Source organism: Cyprinodon tularosa, unplaced genomic scaffold, assembly GCF_016077235.1.
Source record: "Cyprinodon tularosa strain WSP-4 unplaced genomic scaffold, ASM1607723v1 ctg40, whole genome shotgun sequence".
NCBI classification, from domain to species: domain Eukaryota; kingdom Metazoa; phylum Chordata; class Actinopteri; order Cyprinodontiformes; family Cyprinodontidae; genus Cyprinodon; species Cyprinodon tularosa.
In genome coordinates this window covers 1,127,021-1,144,469 of record NW_024039119.1, presented here as the reverse complement: position 1 = coordinate 1,144,469, position 17,449 = coordinate 1,127,021, and the positions used below count along the sequence as shown (strand labels likewise).

The window sequence follows — 17,449 nt, the reverse complement described above, 5'->3', positions numbered from 1 at the left end:
TGTGCAAACTTTTGTGGGATAAAGTGAGTAAAATGTAAAATTTGACTTTTGTTCCAAAGTTACATGTCCTCTGAGTGGTCAAGCTATTTATCAGCTGAACTTTGGAATGTAAACCCAGTTTACTTACAGGATGATCCCTCCAGGCTTTCAGCAATCTGAGTCCAGTTTCATCAGCGCAGATGGAACATCTGCATAACAGCATCAGGCTTACCTAGCTTTTGGTTTGCTGCTATACTTCGGTAGTGATTTTGTAGCAATGTTGCATCAGAATTCTACCAAAAATCCACACGTGTGATACATGCTGGTATGAACAGTTTTATTTAAAACACACACATGTAAGCTAATGTCCATCAGTGCATGTGAGCGGAGCGGAAGAAATATGGTGGAGTGCAGAGCGAGTGCTAATCCTCAGCATCACAAAGGTTGTCTAAGTTGGATATGATGATTAATAAAATGTTTGTACCAAACATAAATAAATATGTGCTTCTTTAGAGACCATTGAAACCTTTTTGAGGATAAACTTGTCATCCTTGAATAAGAGAATATCCCAGAAAAGGTGTATTCAAGCTCTTTAACCACCAATGACTGGTCCTCCTGTTAAAGATGTGTACAAAACTGCTCAAATACATTGTTGCCATGGAGACTTTGCGATCTCATGACTCCCCTTTCTGCTGCTGTACGCTCAGGAGCTTTTCTCTTGTGCCTCCCATGCTTTTCACCGTTTGTGGTGGCAATATAGATTCAGATTGTTTTCAATTACTCCTTTCACTGTAGACACGTTCACCTGTATAACCCCTTTTAAAAAATGGCAAAGAGGAATATACGTCTGCTCCACATTTTTTTCCATAGCCTAGATGGATAGTAAGCCATATATGTTAATTAAAGAGAGATTGAAGAATATGTGTTTTTAAGACCAGTCTGATCCCAGATATTTGCTGCCGTTTTGTTTGTTTGGGAAAAATTCCTTAGGCAGATATTGGATTTTACCATTTATATAATAAACATGAATATTAAATATAAATATTACTCGAGCCTCAGTTTGAACAACAAAAAAATGTCTAATCAAATGAAACGCAACACTAATGATTCATTACAAATAGAGGGAGTAGAGATGCATGTGCTTTCTGTGACCTAAAGGTATGGCTGCTCTCTAGTCTCACTGCTTTTGGTTTTAAAGTGACACAAAATACTTCCTTAAATTTGCAGGCCGTCAAACTAACGAGGAAAGTTATGTTTGAATTATTGCAAACGTCTTAAATGTGACGGACATTATTTATTTATTTTTTTACATTTCTGTGAAAAGCAAATATAAAATGTTTGAAATCTTCAGTGACAGATGAGAGACAAAAAAGAGGATTAATTTAATAGAAAAACACGTCTTCCTCAGTGTGCGTTCCTCTGCTCCGAGCTGCTTTAATGTGCTGCCCTGGTGGCTGAGATGAATGCAATTATAGAACAACATTAAAGCCCAAACTGCTGGAGTCATAAAAGTTTAATAAAGCCTTGCATAAAATTTAAATTGCTCTACCTGTGCTTGCTCTGTGGTTTAGGAAATAACATTTGAACTGATTCAACTGATTTAGTTTGACATCTTAGCTATAGCGTGATTTATCACGGTCTTGTGGGTTCTCTGTTCATGAAGGATCTCTCAAAAAACGTGTTGGAAAAAAGAAGCAAAAACTATTTCCTATTAGAGTCGGATTGTTTGATGTCTTTGTGGCTCTTTTGTTTATTCTCAGAAGGCAAACAGGGCTCAGGGAATCTTCTGCAAATAAAATAGCACAAAGGTTTATTTAAAAGCAAAGACTTTCTTTAATGAACCCTCAAACTGCTTTGCCAAATAGAAACAAAAATGCTTTTTGTCTCACCCAGAAAGCTAAATAACTCTTAAGATTCACGTGTTCTCATCTTAATCATCCCAGTCCTACTTTGCAGACCTTCATGTCGATGTGAACAGATCATTCCTGGCTTATGAATTCTGTTTGAAGCCATTGTAAAACTCAAAGCTAATAGACATGCAGCCTAAGAATAGCTGTGGCACATTCTAAAAACAGTCTCTAAAACTTGTACTTTTATGTTGCCTAGCAACAATGAGGTTCACTTTTAATTCAAGGAATATGTTGTCCTCATGATAACTAATTTCTTTTCATTATAAAGGGAAAACTGAACGTATGTTTATCTGTTTCTATTTAAAGACCACAGTAGCCCAAGTCTTTCACATGTTTTACTGCATTTTAATTTTTTCTATAAACCTCATATATTTCATTCAGCTCCTAATTCAGGTCTGTTCTTACTTCACAGCAAATCCCAAATGCCCACAAGGACTGGGTCTGCGCGCTGGCCTACGTCCCCGGCCGGCCCATGCTGCTGAGCGGCTGTCGGGGCGGCATGCTCAAGGTGTGGAATGTAGACAACTTCACGCCCATAGGAGAGGTCAGAGGTCACGAGAGCCCGATTAATGCCATATGCACCAACTCCAGACAGATCTTTACAGCTTCCAGGTATGTTAAAGTAGATTTATATTAAGAAATGTGATTGATTGCATGCAAATGTATTAAAATCCATTATTTATTTTCCTATTTTTCACTTTACAACCACAAACTTCAGAAGTTCTTTTCTAGAAAAACTGCTGTCATTGGAGTTTTATGGTACCGCTCAATACAAAATGGTGCATATTGGGTTGGTGGAAGGAAAATCAGAGGGAATTAAATAAAAAAACAAACCAAAAACAAGAAAAACCATCTTTGAAAGCCAGTTCTGTACTTTGACCGGCCCTCGCGAGCCCGGGACTCTGCTTTTCTTTGGATATTCTATAAATTAAATAGTGCTGGTTAAATTATCTAGGGTTTCCTAATGTTTTTTAAATACAAAACATAAATATAAAAATCTGAATAGTGCAACATGTATTTTTACAGAAGAATGCTTTATTGCCAATGAGGCTTTTTAGTATTAAAGGGATGTCTTTATCAAATGAATTTTTGGTGATCCTTTTATAAATCTTCTCATACTCTCAGTTAGATATAGGAATGAACTTTAACTAGTTTACCCCATCCGTATGATTTGATCTAAATCATTTCTTTGGTGCTGTGTCTGCGTTTTGGAGTCATTAATCTCCTGGAAGGTGAACTTCTGTCCCAGGTTCAAGTCTGTGGCAGCCTCTAACAGGTTTTCGTCTTGTGTTTAGCTCCATCATAATTCTAATAAACTCTGAAGAGTTTCTGCCGAAGAAAAGCAAAGTATAATTCTGCCACCTCCATGTTTACTGTGGTGTAATTTACTGCCACAAAATAAAGGTTTTGCATGTAGGCATAAATGTGGCATTTTTCTATTGCTACTCCTCCAGAATAAGAGACAGATGTATGGCGCAAATGACAGAAGGCCTGCAGCTTCGCTGCTTCTCTGATGAATGCTTTTATTGGTCAGTCTTACTTTTTCCAGTTTAAAAGTTTGACTGAACAGTGCTTTATGAGATAGTTTGTTTTTAATTGTATAAACACCCAACCCTAACTGTACTTTAGGTTTATCTAAAACTGACCCCTGTGGCGTTTCTTTTTCTTTATAATGATTTTTCTTAAGTTCTTTACTAACCTCAGAGACCTTCACGGTTGAATTTATATGGGGAGTGGCGACCTAGTGGTTAGGGCATTGAACTTGGAATCCTGAGGTTCTAAATTCGAACTCTACTCCCACAGACTGCGACTCTGGGTCTCTGAGCAAGACCCTTAACCCCTTGATTGCTCCTCGGGCGCCCCATGATGGCAGTGTGTAGGGGTTTTAGAGTATAGGGTAGGGTGCAGAGACTCAGTTGGAAACCTTTCGATTCTCCTGGAATTGTGCACATTTTAAGTTTGATTTCTATGCCCAGTCCGTTGAGCAGAGACAAAGCTCCCAAATACCAGCGAAGAAGAATTTGTAGGAGTGTGTGCACAGTCATCTGTTTGTGTTTCGACTTTCAAAAGTGTGATGCAATCATTCAGCAATGTGCATAATTAAACACCAGTGGACTCAGGACGAGAGCCTTGCCTTTAATTCCTTAGTGACTGAGGCTCCCAAAGGTATTTTATTTTTGAACAGTTACCTAGCTTGTTGTCTGCACACTCTTAATGGGCTGTAAACCACTTTAATCTAGATATGGCAGAGTTAGAAGTAATTTTAAGCACAACTTTATTCATAGTTTACTTTATTTGTTATCCTTTTCAACTGAAACCCACTAACTGAACAATGGAGTACGAAATCTGATTGCCTCAGTCCCTCTCCACTAGAAGTGGAACTAATGACTTTTTACTTTTGTGAGCAGAGGAACAAAGTGAACAGCGCTGAGGATATAACCTCTGTAGTGATTCCTTTCTTAGAACATCACGCTCAGAGACTCTGCCTAGAACCGCACCAATGTCATAATCTCGTAAATAAAGTAATAAAGGTTTATTGAATTGCATGGATACCTGCAGCATTAGACACTGGATATGTGTAACTGTGTTTTAAAACATTTTGTTTTCCCCCCAGAAGAAAGCTCCATGTAGAAGTTTAAAGTGTCCTGTGAAAATAAAATTCATACAACTTTTATCCAAGTTTATTCGTTTGATATCAGCATATTGCTTGACAATAACAATGTGAAAATTTATAGAGTCTGATGTTCAAGGAATTAAAATTCATTTAAATGTTCAGTCTATTTCATCTCCAAAGAACTCTGGTTCAGCTCCAAATAATTTAAAAGGTGAACTTGTATGATCCTTCCTCTTAAAATAATCTAATTAGGATAAATAAGAACGGAACTGGAAGCTTTCAAATTCAAATGATGCCCAACTCTGGAAAAGGGAAATAAAGAGGAATGCATGACATATTTTTTATTTTTCTGTTAAATAAAAATCAATTTTCTTTGTATTGTATCAAATATTATAAAACACCCTAAAGGCTTTTTTGTGACATCAGAAAATGTAAACTGGACAATATATACTGTGGCTATTAGTTTTGAAGTATATATAAAAAAAGAGAATAATAATAATCTCAACCAGCTTTTTCTTGTTTCCAGTCTCTTCATGCATGTAAAATAATTTGTAGGTAGTCAGTTACTGAGGTCTTCTGAAAAGGATTTAATGAGCGGTTTGGAGCTAGAAATGTCAAATGACATAAAGTTCAAATTCTAGTCGATATTAAATGGTGAGATCAGAAGTAAAAAGTTTGCCCTTTATCTAGAAGGTGGTCTTTCTGTGGAACATGCCTGATAATAAGCTGTTTCATGTCAGCCTCGAGTCGCTGAGGTAATGTTAAACTATAATTCTGATGTTATAACTGTATGAAACAAATATAGCAACGCTTTAATTGCCTGGGTCTGCTTTCTGTCTTTAACCTGGTTAATCATCTGTTGTTTTCTAGCTTCAGACCATCTTCTCTATGAGCAAAGATTTCCTGATCTGGACCTTTACTTTACTCTTTCCTGCTCTGACTTCCTCCATCCTCTTCCTCGTCTGACCCCTCCTCCTCCTGTAACCCCAGTGACTGCAGGGTGAAGTTGTGGAACTATGTGCCAGGCTTAACCCCATGTCTTCCTCGCCGGGTCCTGGCCATCAAGGGCCGAGCCACCAGCCTCCCATGATTGCCTGTCCTCTGCACACCGACCCTCCTTTCCTCTGGTATTCTCTAAACCGCTCATTCTTTTCTTCCTGTTTGTACTTCTTCTGCTCTGAATTTTCTCTTCTTTGTGCCACAAATTTTTTTTTTATTCCTCCTTCTTCTCCTTCTTTCCCATTGTTTTTATTCACTTCTTTCTCATTTGATTTGCTTATCTTCCTCTTCTTTTCTGTTTGGGTGTAAGCAGGTTTTACTTCATGAATTGCTACCCCATCAATGACAAGCCTGAATAACGGTCTTGATCCAAAGGATTTCAGAAAAATGTCCCATTACGGTTTTGTAGGATTGGACATAAAGAAATGTTGTCTACTAATTGTAATAGTACTTAAAAATATGACTTTAAAACTTTTGTTTACAATCTAAAAGGTCAAATAAGTCTGAAGCCTCAATTTGAATTTAGATTTTATTTTAACAAAAAATATTAAAAATATAAGAGGCTAAAAATTCATTGAAAAGTAAAAGCAAATAAAAAGGTGATTATTACAAACGTTTATAAAAATTAACAATAATTAACAATGACCTTTAATAATGTCATTATTCAAAATCACCATGGTAATGATGACCACTTTTTGACAATAATCTACTTCTAAATGTCAGTTTGACAGACTTGCTTTATTTTCTCTTGATTTGAGCAGGTAAGTAATATAATTAGTCAGTGGAAGAAGATGATTTATTTTTAAATCAAGATAAAAGCACCATTATCTTCTTTCAAGTGCATAATATCTTATTTTATGGAGAAGAAAATTGATAATTCTGTTGGCAGATCATCTTAATTAGTTGCTCTAAGTAAGGGTAAATACTCATTTTAAGATGTTTGTAATAAACATCAGATCAGCTTTTGCAGTGATCTCATTAAAACTGAAGATCCGGTCTTAACATGTCATCTGACAGAGTCAACAAATAAAGGTAGTATGCATAAACCTGCAGCAATATCCCACACCATGACAACTGAACCAGAGGTGTAACTTCATGGCAGAAGTACTTATGTGCGTTATGGTAGCAGAAAAAGTGCCTTTAAGCTACAGTGTGTAACTTTTAGCGACATCTAGCGGTCAGACTGCAGACTGCAGCAACATGAACATCTCCCCCCCACCGCTTTTCCCCCCCAACAGTACGGCGAGCGCTACGGGGCAAAATGTCTTCCACGACGTCCGCATCACCTACCTTCTCAAGTGATGAGGTTTGTTTACATAGATAATTTTACAGATAGTATTTCATTAGTCTGTGTGTTCAGTACCGTCTCAGTTCATCTCTTGCCGTAGTTACTTTCGAGCGTAATGGGCAATCTCGCAATCGCTAGTTTGTTGGCTCTGCGCTGCCGTGGCGCAAAGATGTCTGCCTCCATGGCTGCGAGACCCGCTCCTATGTAATTATAAATAACGAATTCTAAGGCAACGCAAATATTAAGATTAAGAGGCTGAGCTCGTAGATGATGATAAATAACATAGTTATGTATAATATATTACATTTCTGACTGTATATCCCTGTAATTATTACACACTGTAGCTTTAAGTTCCTATTATTTGGTTTGAAACAGGGGTTTCAATGGTTCAAGTTTCAAAGCTTTTAGCTAGATTTGGTTCAACATGTCTGAATCAAATTGCCTTAAGTATCTCCTTAGCATGAAGTTAGGGGCTCTGTGTTCATTGCCCCAAGCTGTAAGGACTCTTTAGCTGAAGTGACAGTGTGTCAGCAGTCACCATTGATAAGTAATGGCAGTAGGAAAGGAGTAGGAAAAAGAGCTTGTATGCGTCCTATCATCCTTCCTATTAGCATAGGTAGTTTGCAAAGTCCCTCACTGGAGCTAAGAACCTGTAAGGATTCCCACAATCCTTTGTGTCATGTAAGGTATAAGCACAGACCACCTCATACTGCTGTGTGCTCTGAAATTATTGCTTCACATGTTCTCCCTTTGACAGAAAAAATGTACACACCTTCATTTGTTGTTGTTTGTACAGTAGAGAGCTAAAGCTTTTTGATATGTCTTTGTTGTCCTTTTCCGGAAAGCTGTAGTCCCAATTCAACTAGCAACATCCATGTGCGTTTCTGTCATGTAGTGATTTCTGGACCGCTAAAGGCTGTCTGGATTCAGCACATCAGTCCATACTTCCTTTCTTTACCAGAATAGTGTTCCTACTCTTGACTATGCCAAAGGTACAGGGACAGAAGCTTTCGGCTATAACTATTCACTTTAACCAAATTCTTCAAAGTCCTTCTAATACCTAATTACTTGATCCAAGTATATTAAAGGAGGGACCCATCTAACCAGTGGAAACATGAGTCAGACCAACATGAATAGTGTAAACAAGACAACAAAAGAGAAACTGGGGGAATAGAGAAGCTTTTAGAGGAAGAAAAATAATATTTTTGCACACAGATAATATGTCTAGCCTTATAAGTCCAGGATAAAGCATGAATCAACATGAACTTTAGCAAGCCTGCACTAAATCAGGACCACAGTCCCAACTGTCAATGTTATCCCAGCCTAAGAGGGCATGCATTACTGGGATCAGGCCCCAGTTACCATTACACCTATCAGAGGAAATGCTGTTTTTTTATATTTAAATAAACTAAAGTTATCCTTTTAAGGTTCTCAGTGGAAAATATGTTAATCCTAAATAGAGCATTTTTAATAATGCCATATAGGGTCACCCTTCACTGCAAAACTGATTTGAAAATAAGTCAGAATGTCTTAAAATAAATGTTTTCTCCCTTAATTTGAGCAGGTAAATAAGATGATCTGCCTTTGGAATAATGAAGATAATGAATATTATGCACCTTAATTAAGCTAATAAGATATTTATCTCATTTAAAATGTAAATCATCTTATTCCATTGATAAATTGTCCTACCTACCTGCTCTATACAAGGGAAAACACACTGATAAAAAAAAAATTACTTGCTAATATTTAATTTTGCAGTTTATTGTGTTAAACTGCAAACATTGAAATAATAGAAAGTCAATTCATTTAGTTTATTTTCCCTGATTTTATCATGTCAGATTGTTTGCCAATGGAAGAAGATGACTTGCATTGAAAATAAGAATAAAAAAAATTTCAAATGCATAGCAAGTACTTTAATATTCCTTCTATTGACAGATCATCTTATTTACCTGCTCAAAGCCAAATTATTTTAAGACATTTTTTACTTATGTTTGGAGCGTTTTTTCAGTGTAGAGTTCCACCTCCTCTAATGACTAATGACCCTCTTGAATGTGCTTGATTTAACTTTTCCCTGACTTACAAACAGCGGGTGGAGGTACATGTGAAAAAAGTGTAAAAAAGTAAAATAAAAGCATAATCTGATATTAGAGTTCTCATGACGATGCAGAGTGAAACTCTTCAGTGAGGCGTTACAGACGGTGTGGGGAATGGTCTCTAATGAAGTGTGTGTTGGGCCTGTGCATTAGACAAGCACGCTTTGAAGTACGCATCTTTCTGATGCGCTATGAGTTGTTTTGAAAGGCAGGACTACCTGATTGATGTCCCATTATTTCCCCCGCCGTTTGTTGTGCTCTCCTTGTTTTTGTTCCTTCGCTCATCCCCCTCCTCCCCTCTCTCTCTTCCTCTCCAGCGACAAGACGGTGAAGATCTGGTTGTCAAAGGTGTGGAGGAAGAGGTGAGAAGCAGAGCGGCTGTGGATCCTCTGTCAGCCATCGTGCTGCAAATGGCAGTCGCTTCCAGCGACACGATGTGACGCCGCAGCCACAGTTTCCAGAGGCAATCAAGGTGTGGATCGCACAGAAAAATGGTGGATCGGGAAGTCAAAACATATGCCTTTCAGATGTTTTTTTAACTTTCAAAGTGCCATTCTGCTGTGGTGCTACTTGGGGATAAATGTTGTCATCCTGGTGAAGCATCCACCCAGCAAAACAATTTCTCACCTGACATGAAAACAACCACCTGCAGCCTGGTACTAAATGAAAGTGCCCTTCTGTTTTTTTTTTCCACCAAGGTTTCAGGCAGTGAGAGATGAATCTGCTCATGTATCTGTGGGACTGAGTGTTACAGTATTAGCTACTGTCTATCCAACAATATGGCTGTTTAGATACTGAAAACATCGGATAGTCATGTTTAATGATCATGGCGGTGGGTCACTGGACTGTTATCATTCTCCACTCAAAAATCACTGGAATTCACCACTATTTGCTGTCCATTTTTTTTTTTGCCAGGAATATGACTGAAAGTTAATCATGTTTTTGTTTTTATTGTAAATCCTAAGTTATTGTTTTTCCTACCTCATTCACTTTGACCTTTGACCTGAGGTGGGAAGGAACATTTTTTTACGGGTCTTTGTGTGTAAGCAGTTGGTGCTTTATGATTTCAACTGTGTATGGACATGTCCCCCCCCCCGTTCTCCCTGGTAATCCCACCGTCTGGTTTTCTGACGAAGCAGATGTTAAACTCTGGCTGAAAATGTCGGCGTGCATCTGCAGCATCGGGCCTCTTTTTCCCATTTATCATTCCTGCTGTCTCCATTTTAACACTGACCAGCCTTACTTTAGACTCCACCTTGTTTCCAGCTTCTAAACTTCTCCTGAACACCAGTTTAATTAGAAGTTCAGCTCTTCCAGCTACTTTCCCAGCAAGATTTCTTGTGTGAAAGTAGGTCATCACTGAGAGAGATTCTTTTCTTCCCTCCTTTTTTTTTTAATCCCACTTTTCTTCCACCCACCATTTAGCTGCTACTCTTTCAAACAGGAATAAACTTCCTGTGCCCGTGCACTGATGTACAAATCTGTTTATGTGGCAGATTAGATGTGTGGGCAACACGCACATATGCACATGCCACGGATAAATAAACAGTCTGAACGGATGTTTTGGCTATCCATCTTGCTTGATGGGTCTTGGCATCTTTCACTGTGTTGATTCACAATCTGCATAATAACACAGAGACACTCGTAGGACTGCTTCATGCCCTGAAAGTCGCTTCCATTACCTTCTAGTTGTCTGACGCCTCCTAATACCTAAAACGGCTTCGCGTAATTCCATTAGCTCCTACCTTTTCCAAATTCTAAGCTTCATGCCGCTCAGATGTCTTAGTGCTTGATTAAAACCCAACTTTTGTCTGCTAGTTGTTCAGCTCAGCACTATCTTATTGAAAAAAATAATGTTTTGCTGATTCCGTGCACTTTTCCTCACAGTAGACCCAGAGCCGGACCAATATGTAGTTACATTTTATTTGGTGATCCTTTGATCATAAAGAAACATTCTTAGGAGATGAAAGTAGAAAACTTAGAGGTCCTGCTGCTGTTTCATGTGTCAAGCATGAATCTGAAGCTGCTTAAACTCGCCAAAAGCAATTTTTTATTAAATTGTAGTGTTTTCTTTTGAGAGGGGGGGGTAAAAAAAAATATTCTAGCAAAGCATTGTCTTCAATACTATTTTGCTATGATTAGAAACTCAGGTATATGTTGATGATTTCGGACATTAGTCATAATGTTACGCTGCGAAACTAGCTTTTTCTACCAACCAAATGCCTTGTTTGTGAGAATATTATTATTTTGAACAGAAATGGTACTGTCAATTTTTCATACCCTTTTGAAAAATACTCATTTTGTGTGTTTTCACGTTTCCATTTGACTCCCTTTACTTCTTATCTATGTACTGTGCCAGTTTCACTTGGCACCTTCCCAAACTGGCCAAAACTGAAAGCCTTGAAGAAGTTGTGCACTGATGTATTGTTTTTGTTTGTTTATTTTTTTTAACCATTAAGTCATCTCTAAAGTGTACAGTATGTAATATATGTAAAATAGCTGGGGTGGCTGGTACACAATTATACGCAGGGTAATAAACTTCCACAATTCAAAGGGTTGCAGATTTTTGGGCCCTTGGCTGTACTTTTTCTGTGCCAATCAAATGGCCCTGCTCACCATCACACCAGGTTAAAGTGGTGGTAATGAAAAGACAAATCTCTTCTGCTTCATTTTCTAACTCATACACACTCCTGCTTGCTGTATTCCCATAGCTTTAGGCTCTCTGTAGTTCAATCGCTTGTACATTTGCTGAAGGCTATTTAATGGCTGTAGAGCTAATTAGTTGATTTATAATCTATAAACATCAGCATTCATGGGGGGATGCACTTTGCTGCCAATCGTACCGATTGTTTGCTTCCATTCCTTTGGATAAATGTGGTTATTTTCCTGGTTTCAGAAGAACATACCAACTTTAAGAATTACTCGAGCTATGAAAAGGAGCGGCATCTCAATATATTTAAATGTTATCAGAAAGTAAAAAAAAAAAAGAGTAAATCTGTTACACACTAGTTGTTTTTTTTTGCAATGTTATCTGTAAATTCTTATATTTTGTAGATTTATTTAGATTTTCTTTTCCTCCTGCACTTTCCCTCCATTAAACTTTCCCTTATGATACACACACCTATAGAGTACTTTTAACAGCCAACATGGCTAAAAAAGACCTAACTACAGCAGACAAACATCCTAATTTAGGTTACTAGATACATTTATATTATAAAAAATTTAAAGAAATCAAAAATATTATAAATTTAAGTAGACAGTAATTGATGGCTTTAATAAGTAAGATGAGCCTTAAATGGTTCTTTGCCTAAAGAAGCTTGCTGTTAACGCAGTGCTGTACCATCAATGGAAAGTTGAGTAGAAGGAAAAACTGAGTTAGAAAGAGGTCCACAATACAGTGATAACTGTAGCTTTGAAAGGATTGTGAGGCTGACCTTAAAAATTAACTCAGATAAAGTTTAACTTTTTTAGATGAAATTCCAAAAATATATCACTTTTTTGATGATATTTGAAGTTATTGAGATGCTTGTGTTCTACTGTTTCATGTTGCTCCCAAAGTCTGACACCTGCTTAATCTGATACTTCATCTTATTCAGCACCACTTCATTCCCTGATGTGTAAATACTTGTGCCATACAATTTTTTCTAAACTTAAATGCAGCGATAAATTTGAGTTTAATTGATTTTCAGATCACTTGATCTCAGATTAGTCTCTGCTAATTAGGATTTACAAGCACTTTTTAAAGCAAACCTTTCTGCAAACTCTATACACCCCTCTTTTTAGACATAGATTAAGCCATATTTTTATCTTACCCTATAAAAGAAATCTAGACATTGACCTTAAATAAGCACATCTGTTTAAATCTACTGTAGGTTTAGGAATTGCTCATACTATTGTCTCTGATAGGAAATGTAGAATAAGTTCAGGAAAATAAGATCTACCTTCAATTTGTCTTTTTCATATATTAGAATAAAAAAAAAAAAAAAAAAAAAGATGCTCAGGAGACTTTATCTTCATTTTACTGGTTGCCTGTTCATATGCTAGTGTAAATATTAAAGAAATACAGACCACAAACCCAATAATTACTCTAACAGGAAATTTGAGATTGCATGTGAAACTGCTTACTAATAAGGAACACAAACTGGTTTTGTTAAGTGTTACATTCTGATTCTGGCAATAGGAATAATGCAAAATCTCTAGAATGCTGGAAAAATCCTCATGTCAAATTTTCTGCAAGGGAGGGAAAAAAAAATCAGTATGCATTGGAACAGTCTACCTCACTAGCTGTATCCTGCAGTCTAAAGCGCTGGAATGGCTGACGGAAACATCCTCATGTCATTCGTCTAAAAGTCAGATAAATTTCCATCCTTGGCAGCTCATGCTAATTATTTAAAATCACGCATATTTGAAAAATAAACCAGTAGATATGCTTGATGGAACCTGGCATTGGTTTACCCACACCCCTCTACTCCAAAGTGTACTGCACTAAATGTTCATTTATAAAATAGTAGTATTTTTTTCTTTACACAGACTATATATATGTTTAAATGTTCAATATTCCCCTTCAAATCAAGCTTGAGTATCCTGATGTACTGGCAGTATACAAGGCAACCTCCATTTATCAGAACAGAACATGTCTAAATGAACTATGTCACCTGTTTCTCATTTCTAATGATGGTAACCCTTAAGAAAATAAATGTGAAGTTTTCATGGAGAAGTCAAGCTAACAGCTGCTCAGACCATTGCTCACTGAGTAATTAGTACATTTCTAATCTCTACAACATTATAACAATATTTATTTTAGATTTAAATAACTGTATTTGTTACGCATTTGCTTTTGCATTGACCTCCAAATCAAAATAAACCTTTTAGGCAAAAATGGCTCCAAAAGCTAATGTGCATCTGCAGTTTGAGTTGTTCTGCCTGTAAAATGACTCCTACTCCTGTCTACATCAGGTAATACTGAATAAAACTTCCCCAAACAAACTTGCTTCCTCCACATTGGATTATATTAAACTCCTCCCACATAGAATAGGTAGATCCCAGCTTTGAAAATTCTGTTATTTATAAGGTAAACAGAACAGTGCTGCTAATGATGGGTTTTATAGAGGATATACAGCAGGCATCCCCAAAGTCGGTCCTCGAGGGCCTCTGTCCTACAGGTTTTAGAGGTTTCCCTGCTCTAGCACAGCTGATTTCCATCGATAGTTTATTAACAGGCTTTCTGAACTGCAATCATCAGAATCAGCTGTGCTAAACCACAGAAACCTCTAAAACCTGCAGGACAGCAGCCCTCGAGGACCGTCATTTGGGGATGCCTGATGATATACAACCTCCCAGACACAGTACAGATCTCATACATACAATAATAATAGCCAATGTACTTATTTAGTTGAGAAATTTTAAACTTCACAAAGTTAAAAGCCTCACAACATAATTAGCATTAGCCTGGTGCCTCAGCCAAATGTCCTGACTGCTTTGTAAAAACAGAGAGTATATTAAGGACATTGACAATCAATCACCAAAACTCATGAATCTGTTTCGATGTGATTTAAGGATTGTAGATTGTCCTTCTGTTCTGTTTAAAGCCAGTCAGTACATCTGCTCACTTTATCATCCAGGCAGAAAAGGGCTGCGACTTTGCCTCGGGCTGCGGAGGGGATGGAATGGCATTTACACACCATCATGTTGGCTCTTGATCGAGAGAGCACTTGGCTACTCTGTCACACTTCAACAGGCATCTTCTCTTGCAGCTGCTTCAGTAGATTTCATCCAGGTTTGTGTTGCATGCTAACACAATATCTGACAATGTCTGTGAAAAATGTATTTCTTAGGATAGAAATGTAGGGTCAGAAGTCGAGTTTGGCTTCTGTTGCACAGACTCGTCTCTCTTGAGTGTAAATATATGTACAGTTTTTTTTTTTTTATGTATATGAGAATTATTCCTGTAATGAAGCCATGTAAAGTGATTTGACTGTATATAGTGTTAATAAATATTTAATGAAGGATCCAATAAATGAATGAGAATTTTTTTTCCTTAGGATTTTATTTTCTGTGTTTTTTTTTTATGTTTTAATGCCCAGCCATGATCCCATAAGTACTGTCAGCTAAGCCATATTTGCATATATATTTAGAGGTTTTAAGTTAAAATAAATATATTGTTGTAATCAGATATTTGGACAAACAGCACAGGGAGACATCCCTTTTTGTCCAAAGTTAAACTACATATTTCCTGTTTGTTTGAAACTAATTACAAAACTGAATTCTGTTTGCTAAATTCCTGAATAACGAAATAATTATTTTTTTTTTTAAGTCAAAAGGGCCCAAACACTAAGAACACACACTGTGTTCCTCTGATGTCAAATCATAAATATTTCTATACCGGAAACCAAACTGTGAGCAAGTCTGGTTCATCCTGGTATACAACTATGAGATGTCTAAAGATACCAGGTTGGTTAAACTAATTCAATTATTTCCTTTAAAAAGGAAAAATTGATTCAAATCTGTTTTTCCAAGAGTGACCTGGCCAAGAGAACAGCAAGAACACAATTACAGTAAGGCAGAATCATCCATAACCCCAGAGTAAAAACATAAAATATATTTACCGGTAAATAAAATATGAAAATACTAGAGACAGTTACAATGACCAATAGTATTAGTTTCTTGTTAACAATTAATTTAAATTCTCTCAATGTAATAAGATCAGTTGGGTTCAGATCCTTGGATATGAACCTGATTATTTGAACCAGATCTGTAGATTGTTCCAAGAGAAGGGAGCAGCGTGTTTTAATGAAAATAGAAGACAGTGGAAATTGCCACTTGTCATATAAGTTAGGAATGAAAAAGTTCTATGTCCTAGAAACATTGTTTCCATGTGAAACCATGAACAAAACAGTAAAAACAGAAAAACATTATAATCCTAACCCTGTTTCAACATGTCCTGAAAGGCCAATTGGTAAGATAGAAGCCATTTCTCAGAAACCAGTATTAAAATGGGTTGCAGGTTGCTTGTGCAGTCAGTGACCAAAACCGTGATCTTTGCAGACATGTTCTATAAACCAGACACTTAGTTATTTTTGACATAATTACCATCTTAAAATTTGAGGTGACAAAATATGGGAACTTTCAGTTCTTAGAATATACAGGTGCTGGTCATAAAATTAGAATATCATGAAAAAGTAGATTGATTTCAGTAATTCCATTTAAAAAGTGAAACTTGTATATTATATTCATACATTACATACAAACTCATATATTTCAGATGTTTATTTTGTTTAATTTTGATGATTACAAATGACAACAAATGAAAATCTCAAATTCATCATATCAGAAAATTAGAATATTGTGAAAAGGTTCAAAATTGATGGCCCCTGGTGCCACACTCTAATCAGCTAATTAACTCAAACCACCTGCAAAAGCCTTTAAATGGTCTTTCAGTCTAGTTCTATAGGCTACACAATCATGGGGAAGACTGCTGACTTGACAGTTGTCCAAAAGACGACCATCGACACCTTGCACAAGGAGGGCAAGACACAAAAGGTCATCGCTAAAGAGGCTGGCTGTTCACAGAGCTCAGTGTCCAAGCACATTAATAGAGAGGCGAAGGGAAGGAAAAGATGTGGTCGAAAAAAGTGTACAAGCAAGAGAGATAACCGCACCCTGGAGAGGATTGTGAAACAAAACCCATTCAAAAATGTGGGGGAGATTCACAAAGAGTGGACTGCAGCTGGAGTGAGTGCTTCAAGAACCACCACACACAGACGTATGAAAGACATGGGTTTCTGCTGTCGCATTCCTTGTGTCAAGCCACTCTTGAACCACAGACAGCGTCAGAAGCGTCTTGCCTGGGCTAAAGAGAAACAGGACTGGACTGCTGGTGAGTGGTCCAAAGTCATGTTCTCTGATGAAAGTAAATTTTGCATTTCCTTTGGAAATCAAGGTCCCAGAGTCTGGAGGAAAAGAAGAGAGGCACTTCATCCACGTTGCTTGAAGTCCAGTGTAAAGTTTCCACAGTCAGTGATGGTTTGGGGTGCCATGTCATCTGCTGGTGTTGGTCCATTGTGTTTTCTGAGGTCCAGGGTCAACGCAGCCACATACCAGGAAGTTTTAGAGCACTTCATGCTTCCTGCAGCTGACCAACTTTTTGGAGATGCAGATTTCATTTTCCAACAGGACTTGGCACCTGCACACAGTGCCAAAGCTACCAGTACCTGGTTGAAGGACCATGGTATCTGTGATGGACCGAGTTAAAAAAAACAGGAGGAGTCACAGGATATTAATTAGAAAAATAGGCAAGCTCCTAAAGCGCTGTTCTTGTTGTGCAGAAACTTCTCTCTGCTTTTTCTCCCGAACTTCCTGTTGTCCCATGAAAGCCCGAAGAATCCCAGCAATATCATGCAGAGTTGGCTCTCTGGGCTCCTCCTCATCAGTGGCTTCAGCTGCTGCTGCTGAAGCTCCTCCTTCCATTTCCTGACTCTCTGATTGCTGGGAAGCCTCTTTGGTCTCAACCTTATTTCCTTTTCTTGGGCGCAGACCGTTCTGCATGGCTCAAAAAGTTTGTTGGTGG

General features: G+C 37.5%; 1 protein-coding gene across 10 annotated transcripts in view; it reads left to right on the top strand.

The window, feature by feature from the left end:
- kif21b (kinesin family member 21B) overlaps positions 1–12,919 on the top strand; it is a 106,504-nt gene extending 93,585 nt beyond the window's left edge. For 6 of the 10 annotated variants that reach the window (XM_038298074.1, XM_038298070.1, XM_038298076.1 and 3 more), the window contains 3 exons: positions 2,302–2,501; positions 5,494–5,630; positions 9,201–12,919. In XM_038298074.1, coding sequence (XP_038154002.1) covers positions 2,302–2,501; positions 5,494–5,593 — 300 coding nt within the window. In that variant the 3' untranslated portion in view covers positions 5,594–5,630; positions 9,201–12,919. The remainder of the gene's footprint in view (positions 1–2,301; positions 2,502–5,493; positions 5,631–9,200) is intronic. The other 4 variants (XM_038298077.1, XM_038298075.1, XM_038298072.1 and 1 more) reach the window with 1 other exon arrangement.
- Positions 12,920–17,449: the final 4,530 nt, after the last annotated feature.